This window comes from Antechinus flavipes, chromosome 5, assembly GCF_016432865.1.
Source record: "Antechinus flavipes isolate AdamAnt ecotype Samford, QLD, Australia chromosome 5, AdamAnt_v2, whole genome shotgun sequence".
NCBI lineage: Eukaryota > Metazoa > Chordata > Mammalia > Dasyuromorphia > Dasyuridae > Antechinus > Antechinus flavipes.
The window spans coordinates 287,411,998-287,428,421 of NC_067402.1; the positions used below are offsets into that span (position 1 = coordinate 287,411,998).

General features: G+C 46.7%; 1 protein-coding gene across 4 annotated transcripts in view; it reads left to right on the forward strand.

The window, feature by feature from the left end:
- The window catches only part of MGAT3 (beta-1,4-mannosyl-glycoprotein 4-beta-N-acetylglucosaminyltransferase), a 61,251-nt gene extending 45,619 nt beyond the window's left edge, over positions 1-15,632 (forward strand). For all 4 annotated transcript variants that reach the window (XM_051962038.1, XM_051962039.1, XM_051962037.1 and 1 more), the window contains one exon: positions 9,340-15,632. In XM_051962038.1, the coding sequence (XP_051817998.1) occupies positions 9,341-10,978 (1,638 nt within the window). In that variant the 5' untranslated portion in view covers position 9,340 and the 3' untranslated portion in view covers positions 10,979-15,632. The remainder of the gene's footprint in view (positions 1-9,339) is intronic.
- Positions 15,633-16,424: the final 792 nt, after the last annotated feature.

Here is a 16,424-nt window from a genome sequence, read left to right on the forward strand (position 1 = left end):
TTTGCCTTCTCACTTGCTCCTTCTCCAGTATCCATCCCCTACTAGTCTGCCCTCCCCTCCACCCCCCACCCCGCCCCAGCCAATTGTACTCTCATTGAACTCCACAGCCACATGTGGTCTAAAAAGACTCTGAGGGAGTCGTTATCATTCACGTTGCCACAATCCTGGGATACTATGTCTCTGGCATCTCTCCGGTCTGCTAATCTAAATAACTTGGATTCTCTCCAGCTTGGGAATGTCTTTCCTAAAATATGATGCCCAGAAATGAATCTAATCCTTCGGTTGTGGTCTGGCCAGGAGAAAGAGCAGGTCTCTCACCTTCCACATCCTCGATCCTGCTACGTTCTAGCCTTATTATGCCTCTCTTAATCAAGCCTGTGAATTTTTCTTTCCCTGATCTATAGAGGCAACTCCTTGTGGGGAGATGAAACTCAGTGCCTTTGAGGGGGTTTCCTGGAACACCAAAGAGTTAAGTGATAAGCCAGGATTCATCCAAGATCCATGTCTTTCTGATTCCAACTGCAGTCACTACCAAAAATTAGATCAGCTTTTTGGGCTAGTTGTCTACTATGACTCCCAGAGCTTTTTCATGGGGATTTCTCTACCTATCTGTTGTTCATTTGTATTCTTGTCTGACTGTAAGCCCATGTAGGGTTTTCTTGGAAGAGATACTGAAATGAATTTTTTGATTTCAAAAAATTTTAATTTCATTTCAAATTCAAATTTCCCCCCTACCAGTTGAGAAAGCAAGGAAAAAAAAAAAACAACCCTTTTAAAAATGTTGCGCCTATTTAAGAACAAAAAAACAAAAAAACAAAAACAATCCCCACAATTTCCTTCTCCAGCTTATTTTACAAATGAGGAAACTCAGGTAAATAGTGTGAAGTGACTTGCTCAGTGGACTCAGATACTAAGTATCTGAGGCTGGATTTGAACTTAACATGAGTCTTCCTGACTCCAGGCTTTGCACTCTGGCACAACCTAGCTGTTTCATCCTACCTGTTCAATTGATTTTTTGAATCTTAAGTGTAGCACTTTGCATTTGTATCTATTAGGTATCAATTGATTAATCATGCTCTACAGTTGTTTGCCTTTTTTTGAACCCAAGCTACTCCAAGCAACGAGGTGGTGTCAGAGTTTAGGGTCTGGGGGTCAGTAAGATATGAGTACAAATGCAGCCTCAGAAACTTACTGGTTATTTAACCATTACCTGCCCGTTTCCGCAACTGTAAAATGGGGATAAGAGTACCTACCCTCCCAGAGTTGTTATGAGGATTAAATAAGATAATATTTGTATAGTGTTCACTGCAGTACTATCAATTGATTCATAAACGTTCCTTGTTTTTATTTTTATTTTAGCATAACTAAAAAAAATTTTTTTAATCTACAAGAGGTAGTGTGATGTGGTGGCGAAACTTGAAGTTACATATTTGATTTGGAGTTATGGATTTGAATTCTAGCTCTGCCATTTAAGATGTGTAGTCTTGAACAAGTCACTTATTCTACCTTCCCGCTCCATGACTGAATGTGCAGGTTAAACTATAGAACTCCGAAAGTCCCTCTCAGCTCTAAATCTGTGATCTTGTCTTTATATTTCCAGATAGCCTCTGATCATTTTGCACATCAGTGTCTTTAAAAAATAATAGCTTTTTGTTTTGCAAAATACATGCAAAGATAGTTTTCGACATTCACCCTTGCAAAACCTTGTGTACCAAATTTTTCTCCTTCCTTCTCCCCTCTACTAACAGCAAGTAATCCAATATAGATTAAACATGTACAATTCTTCTAAATATATTTCCACATTTATCATAATGCACAAGAAAAATCATATCAAAAAAGGTGAAAAAATGAGAAAAAACAAAAACAAAAACAAAACAAACAAGCAAATGAACAACAACTACAAAGGTGAAAATGTTGTGCTCCACATTCAGTCCCCACAGTCCTCTCTTCAGTTGCAAATGACTCTTTCCATTACACACCTTTTGAAGTTGCCCTAAATTACCTCATTGTTGAAAAGAATCAACTCCATCACCGTTGGTCATCCCACAATTTTGTTGTTACCCTGTGTAATGATCTCCTGGTTCTGTTCATTTCACTTAGTATCAGTTCCTATAAGTCTCTCCAGGCTTTTCTGAAATCAGTCTGCTGATCATTTCTTATGGAACAATAATTCCATTACATTCATTTACTATAACTTCTTCAGATATTCCCATTAGTGTCTTGACAACATGCTTACAGGACTGTGCACCTTAAAAAAAAAAAAAAAATCTCCCTTAGTTACCTGCTCTTGCTTCAAGTCTCTGGGAGATGACATGAAATTTTTCAAATTAAAAAAAATTAATTTCTTTTCAAATTCAAATTTTCTTCCCCCACCAGTTGAGAAAGCAAGAAAAAAAAAAAAAAACCCTTTTAAAAATGTTACACCCATTTAAGAAAAAACATCCCCACAATAGCCCTGTCCAAAAAAGCATGTGTCACTCTGAGTCCATCCTTTCTTCTATCAGGTAAAATGGACAGCATTTTTCATTGTTAATCATGTGGAGGTAGAGTTGATTATTGTGTTAATCAAAGTTTTTCCAAGTTGTTGGTCTTTACATTATTGTTGTTGTGTAAATTACTCGCTTTTCTGCGTCAGTTCATATAAATCTTCCCAGGCTTTTCTGAAACCATTTCCTTTCTGTTTTCTTACAGTACAACAATATAAAGTGGTAACTTCAGAATCTGAGCTCCTTTCTACTCCTTCCAATTTTTTCCTTCTCAGAACTTATTTACTTACATAAATGCTTAGGGAGGGAGGTAGTTGAATAGACAAATGGATAGAGCTTTTTTTAAGTGCTTATTATGTGCAGGATATGAATACCAACAAACAAAAAACCATTACCCTGCAAGATCTTACTTTCCAATGGAAAAAAAAAAAAACAACACATACAGTTTGCTGGAAAAGGGAGGCTGAGGGACATCAACAAACAGACCTGGGCACTCCAGTGATGTATCAGAGTATCAGAACCTGAGCCCAGATATTCCTGAACGATGCCAGATTTAGAACCATAAAGAGCTCTCACCACTATTGTGAGTTCTTAAGTTTATTTTAAAAATAAAATAAAATGCTTTATTAACTATATAGATAGATACTATGGTTTCTAATGCTCCTTTCAGCTCTAAATAAATCTATAATCTAAGAATCTCCCCTTCTCTAATCTCATCAGGACCATAAGAGTCATGCTGGACTGGTCTTTGGAGACCATGTGATCCAACCTCTCCTCCCACTCCATCCCTATTTTACCTAGGAAGAAAACAAAATGTAAAGTAATTTGATGAGGTCACTTCCTCCCAAAGTTGTCATTATCTCTACTTTGGTGACTACTTCTTTCTTGGTCAGGTCTAAAATAGTAGCCTCCCTTATTATTTCCTCTAAATTTTTTTTTTTTAAAATCCATCTGTCATTGGAACAGGTCAAGAATTCATCCCCAGTAGCAGTGATGACAGCTGTCCATAGAGGTGGAAATTTCTCCATCCCTAACTCAGCCTGGGTCTGGGCCAGCCAGCTTTATGGACTAGTCATTGTGGCACCCCTTAGGAAGGGCTAGATTCTTGGTCCTACTCAATTGTATCCTCTTTCTCTGGAGCTGATTGATGGGATCTGGGGCCAATCAGAGAAGTGCTGGAAAGATTGGAAGGTTGAATGGTTCTAAAGGTTCCAGGAGTCTCTCTGGAGGGTCTCAATTCTAAGATTCTAAGGATGTAAGAATCTGGTGTTCTAGAAGTCCTACTTTGTGGAGTCTAAAGACTTCGGAATTCCAACATTCTGAGAATCTTGGACAGTCTAAAGTTCTGGGAATCATTTTATTATTTCAAGATTTTGATTGTCTATGACCCTGGGCGAGTCACTTAACCCCAATTGAAAAAAAGATTTTAAATTGTCTGTGGTTCTGAGGATCTGACGATTTGAAGTTCTAGGAGTCTATCCCGGGTTCTGAATGCCTTAAAGTTCTAAGAGTCCAGGGTTCTGAGAATCAAATCTCTGAAGTTTTAGGTTCTAGGAGTCTAATGTTTTGGAAGTTTATGAATGTGGATTATTAGACTTATATGAATGTTCTATTTATTAGAAGTTGACCTTATCTAAATTCTATGTTTTCTTAGTTGTTGGTTTTTCTGCAGCTGGCTGGATTTACCACAAGCATTTTTTGCCTTTAATGAATCACCATTTTTCTGGTCTCTTTGGACCTTTCCCACCTCTATCTTCAGGGACTGGCCTGCGTCCCAGAGACTCCCTGGAGGATGAGAGCAGTCCCCTCCTCCATGTTGAGTGTCCTGACACTAAGTAGGGACTTTTAAAATATTAATTGAATTGAGTGTAGGAGGCCTGGAGGAAAACTTGAAGATAAGATAGTAATTTAGTCATATATATATATATAACCCATATATGCATACAATGATGCTAAATGTAGTTCACTTGAACTGATTAGATCAAATGGAAGTATTTTATAGATCCTATGTTGCCAAATGAACAAATAAAAAAATTGTTAAGCTCACTTTGTGCCAAGTAATCCATTGAAAACAAAATGGATCCTACCCTCGGGAAGATTTCATTTTAAGAAGGTAGAGGTTATCTTTTATGTTTCTCAGACCCTTTGGGCAGTATGGGGAGACCTATGAACCCTGCAAACACCATTCCCCAGAAATATCGGAGTTAGGGTTTTTACAGGATGGCAGTGCAGAGTGGAAAGGGACGGAGGGAAGGTTCACTGAGCTAGAGCTTCACCTTTTTTGTGTCTCAGCCCCTTTGGCAGGTAGGCTGGTGAGGTCCCCGGATCCCCTTTTCAGAATCATGTTATTAAGTATATGATGTAAATTATATGAGTTCTACTGAACCCAGTTCTACTGAAATACAGTCATGAAAATACTTGAAAAGCAAGTTCAAGGGCCCCAAGGTTCTACCTCTGTCCTAGAGGAAGAATGGATAGGATTTCAGATATTTGACTGTTTTTTTTTTCCTTCTTTCTTTTCTTTTTTTTTTTTTGGCTGAGGCATTTGGGGTTAAGTGACTTGCCCAAGGTCACACAGCTAGGAAGTGTCTGAGGAGGGATTTGAACTTAGGTCCTCTTAATTACAGGGCTGGTGCTCTCTATCCACTGAGCCAACTAGCTAATGTGAGTTTTTGATTTCTTAAGAAGAGGATTGTACATTTCAAGGCTGGAAAGAAATGGAGAGATCACTTGGTCTTTCTAGTTTTGTGTGTGTGTTTTGTTTTTTGTTTTTTTGTTTTTTTTACAAAAGAAGAAACTGAATGTCTTGCTTAAGGTCACCCGACTATTATTAAATGGGAGAGTGAATTTTGACCCAGCTCTTTGCACTTCCCTGTCTAGGGAAAGCCCTTTGACCTTCAACTTTCCATGATGCTATGAATATGTGCAGCCCAGCCCACCCAATGGGCCTTTCTGCTTCTGGCTCCCTGTCCTTAGGAAGACAAAGCAGTGTCCAGAAGGAGGAGGGGGGGGGGAGGCTGGCTCTGGCTAAGAAGAAAGGGGGGTAGGGGCAGCCCTGGGGTGGGCAGAGGCTGGGCATCAGCCCTGGGAACTCTCTTTCCCGGCAACATAAGAGCCCACTGTGGGAAAATGAAGTGTCTGCCAGCCTTGGAGCAGGATGCTGTGGGGGCTGGGGAGGAGGAGAGGGGCTAAAGATGGAGGGGATGGGGAAGCTGGGGGAGAGAAGTGTCCTGCTTTTAGGTTGGGGAAGGGAAAGGGCTAGAGATGGAGGGGAGCTGGGGAGAACTATGATCTAAAGGGTCATTCCAGCTGTGTGACCTTGACCGAGTCCCTTCAGTTTTTCAGGGCTTCCCTGTCAGCTGTGATCAAGTATTAAGTAAGCGTCTGGCTCTGGATTGGGGGCTGCCCTAAGTGATGTCCATGTCCCTTTCAGCCCTAAGAACCTATGAGTCCATGGAGTTGAGTGACTTGTCCAGGATCACACTGCTAGTAAGTGTCTGAGGTCACATTCGAACTCAGAGCCCCTGACTCCAGAAGCTGCGCTCTCTCCCCAGCTGCGTCTTCACCCGTCGGTGTTCCAAGTGTCCGGGGAGGGGGAGGGATGGAAGGAGCCTGTCCTGAGAGCTGGGTTAGCCCCCCAGCTTAGCTTGTTTACGATGTTTTTTAGATCAGTTCCCTATTCAAGACTTCGTTTCTTTGTAAAAAGATGGATTTGAAGGTCTCTTCTTGTTGGGAGATGGGAGAAATTAGCCCGGATTACAGAGGGAGCCGGTGTGGGGTCTGCAGGGCTTCCTCGGGGCCATGTGGCTCCCTGGGCATGGAGACAGGAAGCCTCGGTGCCAGGGGAAGGGAGAGGAGCGCCGAGAGACCACCCCTGTGGACCCGAGCACTTTGCCAACGGCTGACCCTAGGTCCCCTTGTTCCCAGCTCAGGCATCTGGCCCGAGGCTCCCGCTGACCGAGGCCTTTGTGATGCAGAGTAAAGAGCCCTGGGCTGGAAGTCAGGGAAAGCCTGGGCTCAGTGCTAGCTCTGTCACTCACCAGCTGAATGACCTTGGGCTCCTGCTTGCATTTCTCTGGGCTTCCATATAAATGACTAGGGATTCAACTTGGCTGGAGGGTAACCAAGTAGAGGGTGGAGATCTTGACATCCGAGGATCAGTGGTAGGAAATTGGGGGTGGGGTATAGTTGGGAGGCTTCAGATGGATGGACATGAGTGAGGTCACCAGGTGTCTGAAGGACTATCAGACTGACTGCTATAAGCATTTATTTAGTGCCTACTGTATACACTAGTAGGCTCTCTCGTTTCAATGTTAGTATTGCCAGTACAAAAAAAAAAATCTATCCTGGGGAACTTAACATTCTACTGGGGGGTGCAACAGGTAAATAGTTAAGAGAATTTGAGGAGGGAAAGACAGTTAACAGCTAAAAGTTGCAAGGAGGCAATTGAGGCTTGAATGTCACAAAAACATTGCTGATCGTAGGAGCTGTCCTAGAGGGAATCTGCTGCCTGGGAAGGGCGTGGTTTCCTGTTCTGTCCATATTGCTGAGGAGCTAACTGCCCCATGTGGGTTGGGACCCTTCTCGGCGCTGATATTCTGTGATTTTGTAGTGACCTGCCTGAACCTGGAAGGATTCAAGCAGAGAACGGATAATTTGTCTGCGATGCTTTAAGAAGGTCCCGGCGTTATGTGGGTCCATGAGATAGCAACTGGGCTGGGTACTGAGCAAGGGCAAGGGAATCACCAAGAGCCAAAAGGGAGAGAGGGGGTAAGAGATGGACACAGCACAGAGAGGCTCGGAAAGTAGGTACAAGTGAGTGAGTGATCCAGTTTGGGTGGGAGCAGAGGGTGCCCATGGGACGGCGACACGAAGTCATGCCAGAAGGGTGGTGTGGAACTGGTGGGGGCACCCTTTGATGCCCTGCAGGCTAAATGATGTGTTTCTCGGAGCCAATGAAGGCTTTTTTGGGAGCAGAGTTGAGGAATAGCCAGATCTGTGCTACAGAAAGCTCTGTGGAAGGTAGATGCACGCAGGGAAACCAGGGAGGGGAGTTGTGACATATGAGGAGGAGAGGGATGAAATAATATATCTCATGGAAGGAATCAATAGGTCTTTCTAACTCTTTAGAGGTGGAGGCTAAAGTTGTGAGCAGGGGTGACTGGGGAAGAGAATGGGAAGGCTGAGAGTGATCGGACAAACATCTCTGGACTTGAAGTCAAGAGGAACCTGTTCATGTCCCACCTTTAACACTTAATTGTTTAGGGCACTCTGGGGCCCTCAGTTTCCACATCTGTAAAATGGGAACGGTAATAATTCTTGTACCTATGTCCTTGTCTCTCAGTATTATTGGCACTGAAATAAGATGATGTTGTAAAATGCTTTACAAGCTATAAACTCTACAAACAGAAATGAAAGTCGGCTCTCATTAATTTTCCAGCACTTGCGAGTTCACAAAGTATCTTGGTCCCCAGCCCTGAGGTAGCTAGTGAAAGGGTTATTATTCCCATTTTATGGATAGGGAAAGTGAGGAGTTGTGGGAGTGGAGGAAGACCCACTAGAAGTGGAAGGGCAGGCTCCAGCACTTCTATCCAATACTCAGATTTGCCCTTGTCTACCTCATGGGGGAAGGGAGAACCCACTCATAGACAACAAAATGACAAGAAAAGGCTTAAGAGGAGTGGGGTGGGGCGTGTATCTGCAGATGCAATGGGTTATTTCTCACTAGAGGTCAGCTGCCCCACAGGGAACTGTCCAAAATCAATAGGGCTCTCCTTGCCATCATCTCTCCCCAGAATCATCAGGACTAGGATTTTCCCACAATTCATTCTGTTGTCCAGGGGCATCCATCAGCCGGGAGAGACATTGCTTGTAAAACCATAGTGGGGTGGGAAGAGAGATTTGGAAACTTTAAGGTGAGATGAGGTCCTGAAGGAGCATGGGAGATAAGGGGAATTGGGAGGGCAACACAAGTGCCTGAAATAGCCTGGAAAGGTCAAGCTTCCTTCCCCAAAGAGACTGGCCAGCTTCTCAGAATGTCTGGCCACTAGGAGGGGAACGGGACTATCCACATAACCTTAGAAAAGTCTCTCTTTGACCCTGTTTCCTTCTCTGTAAAATGGAGGGGGATAGGTGAGGGCGGACCAGCTGACTTCTAAATAAATTATATAATTAGGGGCAGCTAGCTAGTGGATAAAATAACAGCGCTGGAGTCAGGAGGACCTGAATTCAAATATGGCCTCAGACACTTAACACTTCCTGACTGTGTGACCCTGACAAGTCATTTAACCCCATATGTTCAGCAAAAATAAATTCTATAATTTCTAGTGTATGTGTCTGTTGAAGGAGAGAAAACAATGAGCTCCCTCTAGATGTAGTGTCTTTCAAAGGGGTTCCTTGGCCATTTGTCGGGGTCAGTGTATTTGCTTTTTTTTTTTTTTCCTGAGGCAATTGGGGTTAAGTGACTTGCCCGGGGGTCACACAGCTAGGAAGTGTTAAGTGTCTGAGATCAGATTGGAACTCAGATCCTCCAGATTTCAGGGCTGGCGCTCCACCCTCTGCACCACCTAGTTGTCCCTGGGGTCAGTGTAAATGAGAAGACATTTCTTCTCTTGGGCGGGGCTGGACTCCGCCTTTATAGAGAGCTTTTAAGGACGGCAGATGCTTTCTGTATATTATCGAGGGAGACGTGATGGCCTCCGAGGTCCCTCCCGGCTGGGAGATCGCAGCAACTTCCGTCCATATCCACGGCAGCCGCCTTTCCCTCATCCCCACCTAAGCTCCCACGCCTCCCTCGGCCACCCAGTGGCTCGGTCTGCTAAATCCCGTTTGCTTTGTCGTCTTCTGCCCACAGGATGAAGATGAGACGTCATAAACTCTTTCTGACTCTGTGTATGGCCGGCCTCTGCCTCATCTCCTTCCTGCACTTCCTTAAAGCCTTGTCCTATGTCACCTTCCCCCGGGAACTGGCCTCCCTCAGCCCCAATCTGGTAGCCAACTTCTTGTGGAACAATGCCCCCATCACACCTCAGGCCAGCCCGGAGCCTGGGGGAGCCGTGGGCCCCGAACTGCTCCGAACTCCCCTCTATTCCCACTCCCCGCTGCTGCAGCCCCTGCCCCCGATGGGGGCCACCGAGGAACTCCACCGCCTGGAATTCGTGCTGCCCGAGGACAGGGCAGAGTATTTCGTGCGCACCAAAGCTGGAGGGGTCTGCTTCAAGCCAGGGACCAAAATGCTGGAGAAGCCCACGGCGGGGCAGCCAGAGGAGACGCTTGAGGCCGGAGACGGCTCCGTGTCCGGGGGTACGGCCCGCCGCCCACTGACGATCGGCAACTGGCTGGCCGCGGGGAAATCGAAGGGCTCGAAACGTCGGAAGTGGGTGGAGTGCGTGTGTCTGCCTGGCTGGCACGGGCCAAGCTGTGGGGTGCCCACCGTGGTGCAATACTCCAACCTGCCCACCAAGGAGCGCCTGGTGCCCCGGGAGACCCCGCGGAGGGTCATAAACGCCATCAACGTCAACCACGAGTTTGACCTGCTGGACGTGCGGTTCCACGAGCTGGGGGACGTGGTGGACGCCTTCGTGGTCTGCGAGTCCAACTTCACTGCCTATGGAGAACCTCGGCCCCTGAAGTTCCGGGAGATGCTCCGGAACGGGAGCTTCGAGTACATCCGCCACAAGGTCCTCTACGTCTTCTTGGACCACTTTCCTCCGGGCGGCCGCCAGGACGGCTGGATCGCCGACGACTACCTGCGGACCTTCCTGACCCAGGACGGCATCTCGCGCCTGCGCAACCTGCGCCCGGACGACGTCTTCATCATCGACGACGCGGATGAGATTCCTGCCCGCGACGGCGTCCTCTTCCTCAAGCTCTACGACGGCTGGACCGAGCCCTTCGCCTTCCACATGCGCAAATCCCTCTACGGTTTCTTTTGGAAGCAGCCCGGTACCCTGGAGGTAGTGTCGGGCTGCACCATAGACATGCTGCTGACCGTCTACGGCACGGATGGGATCCTCCTGCGCCGGCGGCAGTACTACACCATGCCTGGCTTCCGGCAGTACGAGAACCGAACGGGCCACATCCTGGTCCAGTGGTCCTTGGGCAGCCCGCTCCACTTTGCGGGCTGGCACTGCTCCTGGTGTTTCACCCCCGAGGGCATCTATTTCAAGATGGTGTCGGCCCAGAACGGCGACTTCCCCCGCTGGGGCGACTACGAAGACAAACGGGACCTTAACTACATACGGGAACTGATCCGTACGGGTGGCTGGTTCGACGGCACTCGGCAGATATACCCCCCCGCAGACCCCAGCGAACACATGTACGCTCCCAAGTATCTGCTGAGAAACTACCCCCGATTCCACTACCTGCTGGACAATCCCTACCGTCAAGCTGAGGGGACGGTGGGGGCAAAGGATGGCGTGAGGGGCGGCGAGGGTGGTGGGACCGGGCCTGAGGGAGCTGTAGCCAGGGCAGCACAGGCAGGGGAAATCTGAAGACACCATAAGGCTGCATGATTTTCATTGGGGGGGAGGGCTGGGGAAGGGAAGAGGGGAAAGCATTAGGGTGATGCAGTTGTCTTCTGGGGCTAATTGCTCTCATCCTTTCTCCCTTCTTATAGAGGGAGCCCCGCATGATGAGAACTTAGGAAGAGGGGCAGGGGGAGGGGATGAGGGGACCTTAGACACCCCCCTCCCCCAGGATATCCCCAGTACCAACCCCCGGTTGGAAGAGCATCACAGAGATGCTCTTCTCAGTCTATCCCTTTGGGGATCTTTATTTTTTCTCTCTCCTGCACAGAGAACTTTTCCCCTAGGGATGGAGGGAGGAGTTTTTTTCTATTTGCAACGCCATTCCTTCAGCCTCCAACCACATTTTGTGGTCGTGGCAAGGCAGGTATAGGGACCGGCAGGGAGAGAAGGAAGAAAAAGGGCTAGATGCTGGATGATGGATGGGCAGGAAAGGAACGTGGGTATGCAGGTGGGCAGCTAGCTGATCTGGGGTGACTTTTTATGAGTGGCCCTTGATTCTCCCTGGGAAACTAGTTTTGGGCTGGAGTCTGGAAGTGGTAGGAGAAGGGAAGGCCAGAGGCTCTAGAAATACAGTGGAGACCAAGGAAAGGAAGGAGAGGGGCTTGGGATAGGGACTAGGGGTTGGGGAGATATAGCATTCCACTAGAAATTAATCCAGAGAGAGAGGAGTCTGGTTCAATGATCCCTTCAAAGTCCCTCCAAAGGAACAGTGGGCAAAGATATAGAGAACAGTAGGGGAAAGGAGGCAGTGTCTGGGACTCATTCCTCATCCCTTGGGAACCCCCCATCTCCAGGACCACAGCCCTGTTGTGGCCTTTTATCTTTATTTATTCTGTGGTCCGATTTGGGATGGGCAAGGGAGTGGCCATTGGGAAATGGGATCTTCTGTGTTTCTTGGAGAACTGCACAGGGTCAAATAGGAAGGAAGTGGGGTAGATGCAGCAAGATCCCCCTTTCTCTTTCTTTAACTTGGGGAGGACCAGACAGAAACATTAGCCTCTATATAGTAGGACCTTGTCTCCCAACATCTTGCTAGGTCCAGAGCCTTCTCTGAGAGAGTAGACAACCAATGGGAACCTTATTTTCTGTTCCCTTCCCCTCATTCTAACTAACTCTGTTAGACTGGAAAAAGCTAGAACTTAGGGTAATTCTAGAACCATCTCTGTGCAGTCTGCCCCTTCTCTGGGCCCCCACTTTCTCATCTGCTAAATGAGGGGATTGGACAAATCCTTCCCGGCTCTGGCATGCCATCCAACTGATGGCTTGGTTGAAGGGTGGACCTCATTATACCTGTCTTTGACTTCTGAAGGGCAGTCATCTGGAAGACAGATTTTACGAAGGCTGCTTGGTCCCAGGGGACCAGGGCAAGAAGCCGTTAAGGGAAAAGATAAAGAGATTGAGAACTGGAAGGAACCTTAAAGACCATCTTGATTGACCAGGACTGTCCTGCACCCTTTGGGCAGTCTGCTGAAGCCGATGGACCCTTTTCCGAACCATGTTCTTAAGTGCATAAAATAAAATACATAGGATTGCAAAGGAAATGAATTATATGGAAATGCTATTACCAAAATATTTTGTTTAAGTTCATGGACCCCAAGCTTAAGAATCTCCCCCCAACCCAAATGCTCTCATTTTTTAGATGAAAATAATTTGGGACTCAGATACCTTGAGTAGCTTTCCAAGGATGCCCAGGAAGTTAATGGCAGAGCTGGGATGTCTCCATGCTCTTTCCACCCGTAGCCACAGACTTCATAATTAAATCCAACTCAGAGTGGAATGAGCTCTCCCTCCCACTACCTCCATCTCCAAGCAAAAGTCAGATGGCTACTTAGTGTGTACATCGCAAGAGAGGATTCTTCTTTAGCTATGGCGGCTATTATCGGCCGGGTGGCCATTGGTCCCTGAGGTTCAGAACTTTTGTGATTCTCTGTCTCCTTCCCACCCTGTAAGGATCCCACTTTTCCTCTTTTTCCCCACACCATCTCCCACCCCAGCTCTCCCTCTCTAGATCAGATTATAACCTTCTTTGGGGGATCCCCAAAGTTCATTCTCTTTGAAGGGACTTGTGTATCCTTCAGATGAACACTGTTGGGGCAGGAAGGGAACAAAGTGCTTCTTAAGGGGGTAGCATTTCTAACCCCCAGTGGATGGGTGAAGAATGAGCAGAGAGGAAAGGCAGGGGGTTCCAGGCTGGGGAGATTTGGGGGGCAAGCCCAGCCTCCAACCCAAGCTTTCCAGCTGGGACTAAATCATTCTCTGTGGGGGGAGAGCCTGGGAACAGTATCTTCTCCATTCGGGAGAGGAAAATCAGCCTTTGTCCTCCCTAACCCTGTGCTACCCCCACTCCAAGCAAGTTTCTGTTGGTGTGTGTGAGTAGATGCTACCAGCTCTGCTCAAAGGCAGCCCTCCACGAGTGGGTCTGAATATGCATGTGTGTTTTATGTGTGTGTGTATGTACAGGACTCTAGATTTAGAGCTGGGAAAGACCTTGCTGTTCATGGAGTCCATCCCCCCAATTTTACAGAGAAAGAGGGAACGACCACATTTCAATGTCTTACATTATCCTCCTAACAATCCTGCTAGGCAGGTACTATTAGCAGATTTGACAGATGAGGAAACTGAGGTATGTGAATAAGGATTTGAACTGGGATTCAGCACACTCTCCATTGTTGCACTGGGAGTGATAGAGTATGTGTGTGTGTCCCTATTTAGACTGGTCTAGTTGCCTTGTAGCCTTAGGTTTGTATCACCCTAGGCAAGTCACCTCCTAGGTCAAAGTTTCTTCTGTCAAATGAGAAAAAGATGCAGGTCTATCCATCAGCAAGCATTTGCTCCAAACTGTGCCAGGTATCCAAATGGGCTTTCCCCTCCCCAAGTTCACAGTCTATAGATTCTATAGGAACATAAATCTATAGAAAAGCTCCCTGAGGCTCTGCCATTCTGTTAGAGAATGAGCAGAGCTATTTGTCCAGACCTTCAGGCCATGGCTTCTATTCCTCCCCCTTCCCCTGCAATGTAAGTTCCCTCCTTGCGGCTTCTCTCCCCTTAACTATAGAACCTTTCCCAGGACCCATCAGTGTACAGAGCATAGCCTCATGGACTTGGAGCCATGATCTGGCTTAGAATCCTCACAAGGAGGGCAAACTACCTCCCCTCTCTCTCTGCCTCAGTTTCCTCCCCTGTACAAGGTGGGGTGTGATCCCCACCAGCTCCAGATCTAGGGTCCTACTCTTCCCATCTGCTCACTTGTCCTGCGGCTCTCCCTTTACCATTCTCTGCTCATCTCCCCAGCCTGCAGCTGAGACTTGTCTTTTGGGTAGGGTCTGACTGGAGGGCTCGTGACCCCTGGGGGGGGGAGAGCTTGCCACTTCTGAGCTGTATATGACATTGGCCAAGTCACCGTCTGGGTCTCAGTTTACAGTTTTCTGTAACATAAAGGGTGCATGAGAGGCCAGCTGTCCTGGAAGGTCTCTTTCAACTCAAGATTTCTAACCCTCTGATGGTGAGGGATGGAAGAGCTGGGCTACTCTCCAGTCTTATAATCATCGCCCCTGCCTCCCACTTAGTCCAGGCTGCTGGGCGGGTGTGGGTGGGTAGGAGGGTGTTGCATGCTACCGTCCTTCCTCCTGGGAGGGCTCCGTCACGGTGGGTCCTAGATACAGATGCAACCTCTTGAATCTGAGCCCTGAGAGCACATGGGCTGATGGAGGAAAGAGGTGAAGGTTAGGAGTAAAGGGAGATTATCCTTTCCTACTAATTCCCCAAGGAGGTTCCGTTCCTAAGAAGGGGGGGTTCTCATTGATCCAGCATGAGGTCCACCCTATCGCGTGAAAACAAGTAATCATCTCTGAGAAAGGTCGCCCTCAAGTAGCTTCCATTTCAAATTTCTTTTCCTATCTGAGGAGATTGGGTGACTTCAAACTCCTCCGGCCCTAAATCCTCTAATTTCAGGCTCACAGGCCCTCATCCTGACGTGAGCCTGACCCCCTCCTAATTTTAGACCCGAAGTCTCCTCCTGCGTGTTATTCCCAACACAGACCCACGGCTGGCTCAGTTACCCTCCCCCCCATGGGATTGAACACTCCCTTCTCCCCCCACCATGGTGGGGGATCTCGGTTTGAAAATACACTGGTTAGAAGTATCTCCCCCCCCCCCCATTCCCACCTCCCCTCCCAGATGTGGGCATTCTGAGGGGGGTGGGGCTGGGGGCAGAAAGTGGGAAGACAGATTCACATGCAATACACTGAGGAAGAGAATTCCTTCCACCTACCCCCACATAATCTAAGAGAAGTCACTGTTGAATCAAAATCACCGGGCCCTCCCCACCCTCAGTGACTTAATCCTCTGTTTATCCTCCTGAGATGACTGGGTGCAAAGGACCCCAGGAACTGTGGGAGGAGAGGGAGCTGAGCCCTGGAAACTGTAATTTAAGGAGACCAATAATGATGATGATGATAATAATAGTAATATTTTTTTTTGTAAGGATGAATCCAAATGTACACTCTGAAATCATTTTCTCTGTAAATGGTTGGATTTCATTTCACCCTTAAAGGGATGTTTAAAGGAGAAGATAATATTAATAATAAAAAAAATCCAGAGCTACAAAGCCTGAAAAGAAGCAAGTTTTTGTGTGTGTTTTGGGGAGAGGGCTGGGATTTCTGATTTTATTAGATGGAGGGAGGTTGGAGGCCAGGGGCCTTTAGGTTTGGTTGCTCTGGTTCAGCTGATAATTTCATGACTGGGACAAGTCACATCCCAGGTGGACCTCAGTTTTCTTGTCTGTGAAATAGGGATAATGTGAATTGTTACTAGCTAGGGGCAAATGGAGGTTTGGGTGGAATCACACTATCCCCAGCCTCAACACAAGCACAACTGGGCAGAATTGTCTCCTGCAGTCTTGACATTAACCCCCTCCTCCCTAAGTGAACATTTCCTTAGAAACATGCTAGGGGATTACACTTTCCTGTATCCTTCCCTTACAAGTTTATTACAGAGATTGAATGAAGTGATGGACAAAAGTACCTTGCATTTTCTCATTAGAACTGGAAGACATCTCTAAAACCATTTATTTTGCCTCCATTTTAAAGAGAGGGAAAACAGGCTTAAGGAAGTGCAGTATGCTCAGTAAATAGCTTGTAAGTAATTGAACCAGGCTTCGTACAGGTCCTGTGATTCCCAAGGTTCTTGACATAGCTTGATGACTCTTAAAATAATCTATTATTTATTATTTATTATATTATATTTTATTATATATATTTATATATAATATATTATTATATTATATAATTATATATATATAATTTATTTATTATAAAATAATCACACCAAAAGGACAGATGCTTTAAGATCACTTTTGCATAAGAAACCACTCCAGTGCTATCCTCTCTCACTTTTCTTTTGGGCTGAGATT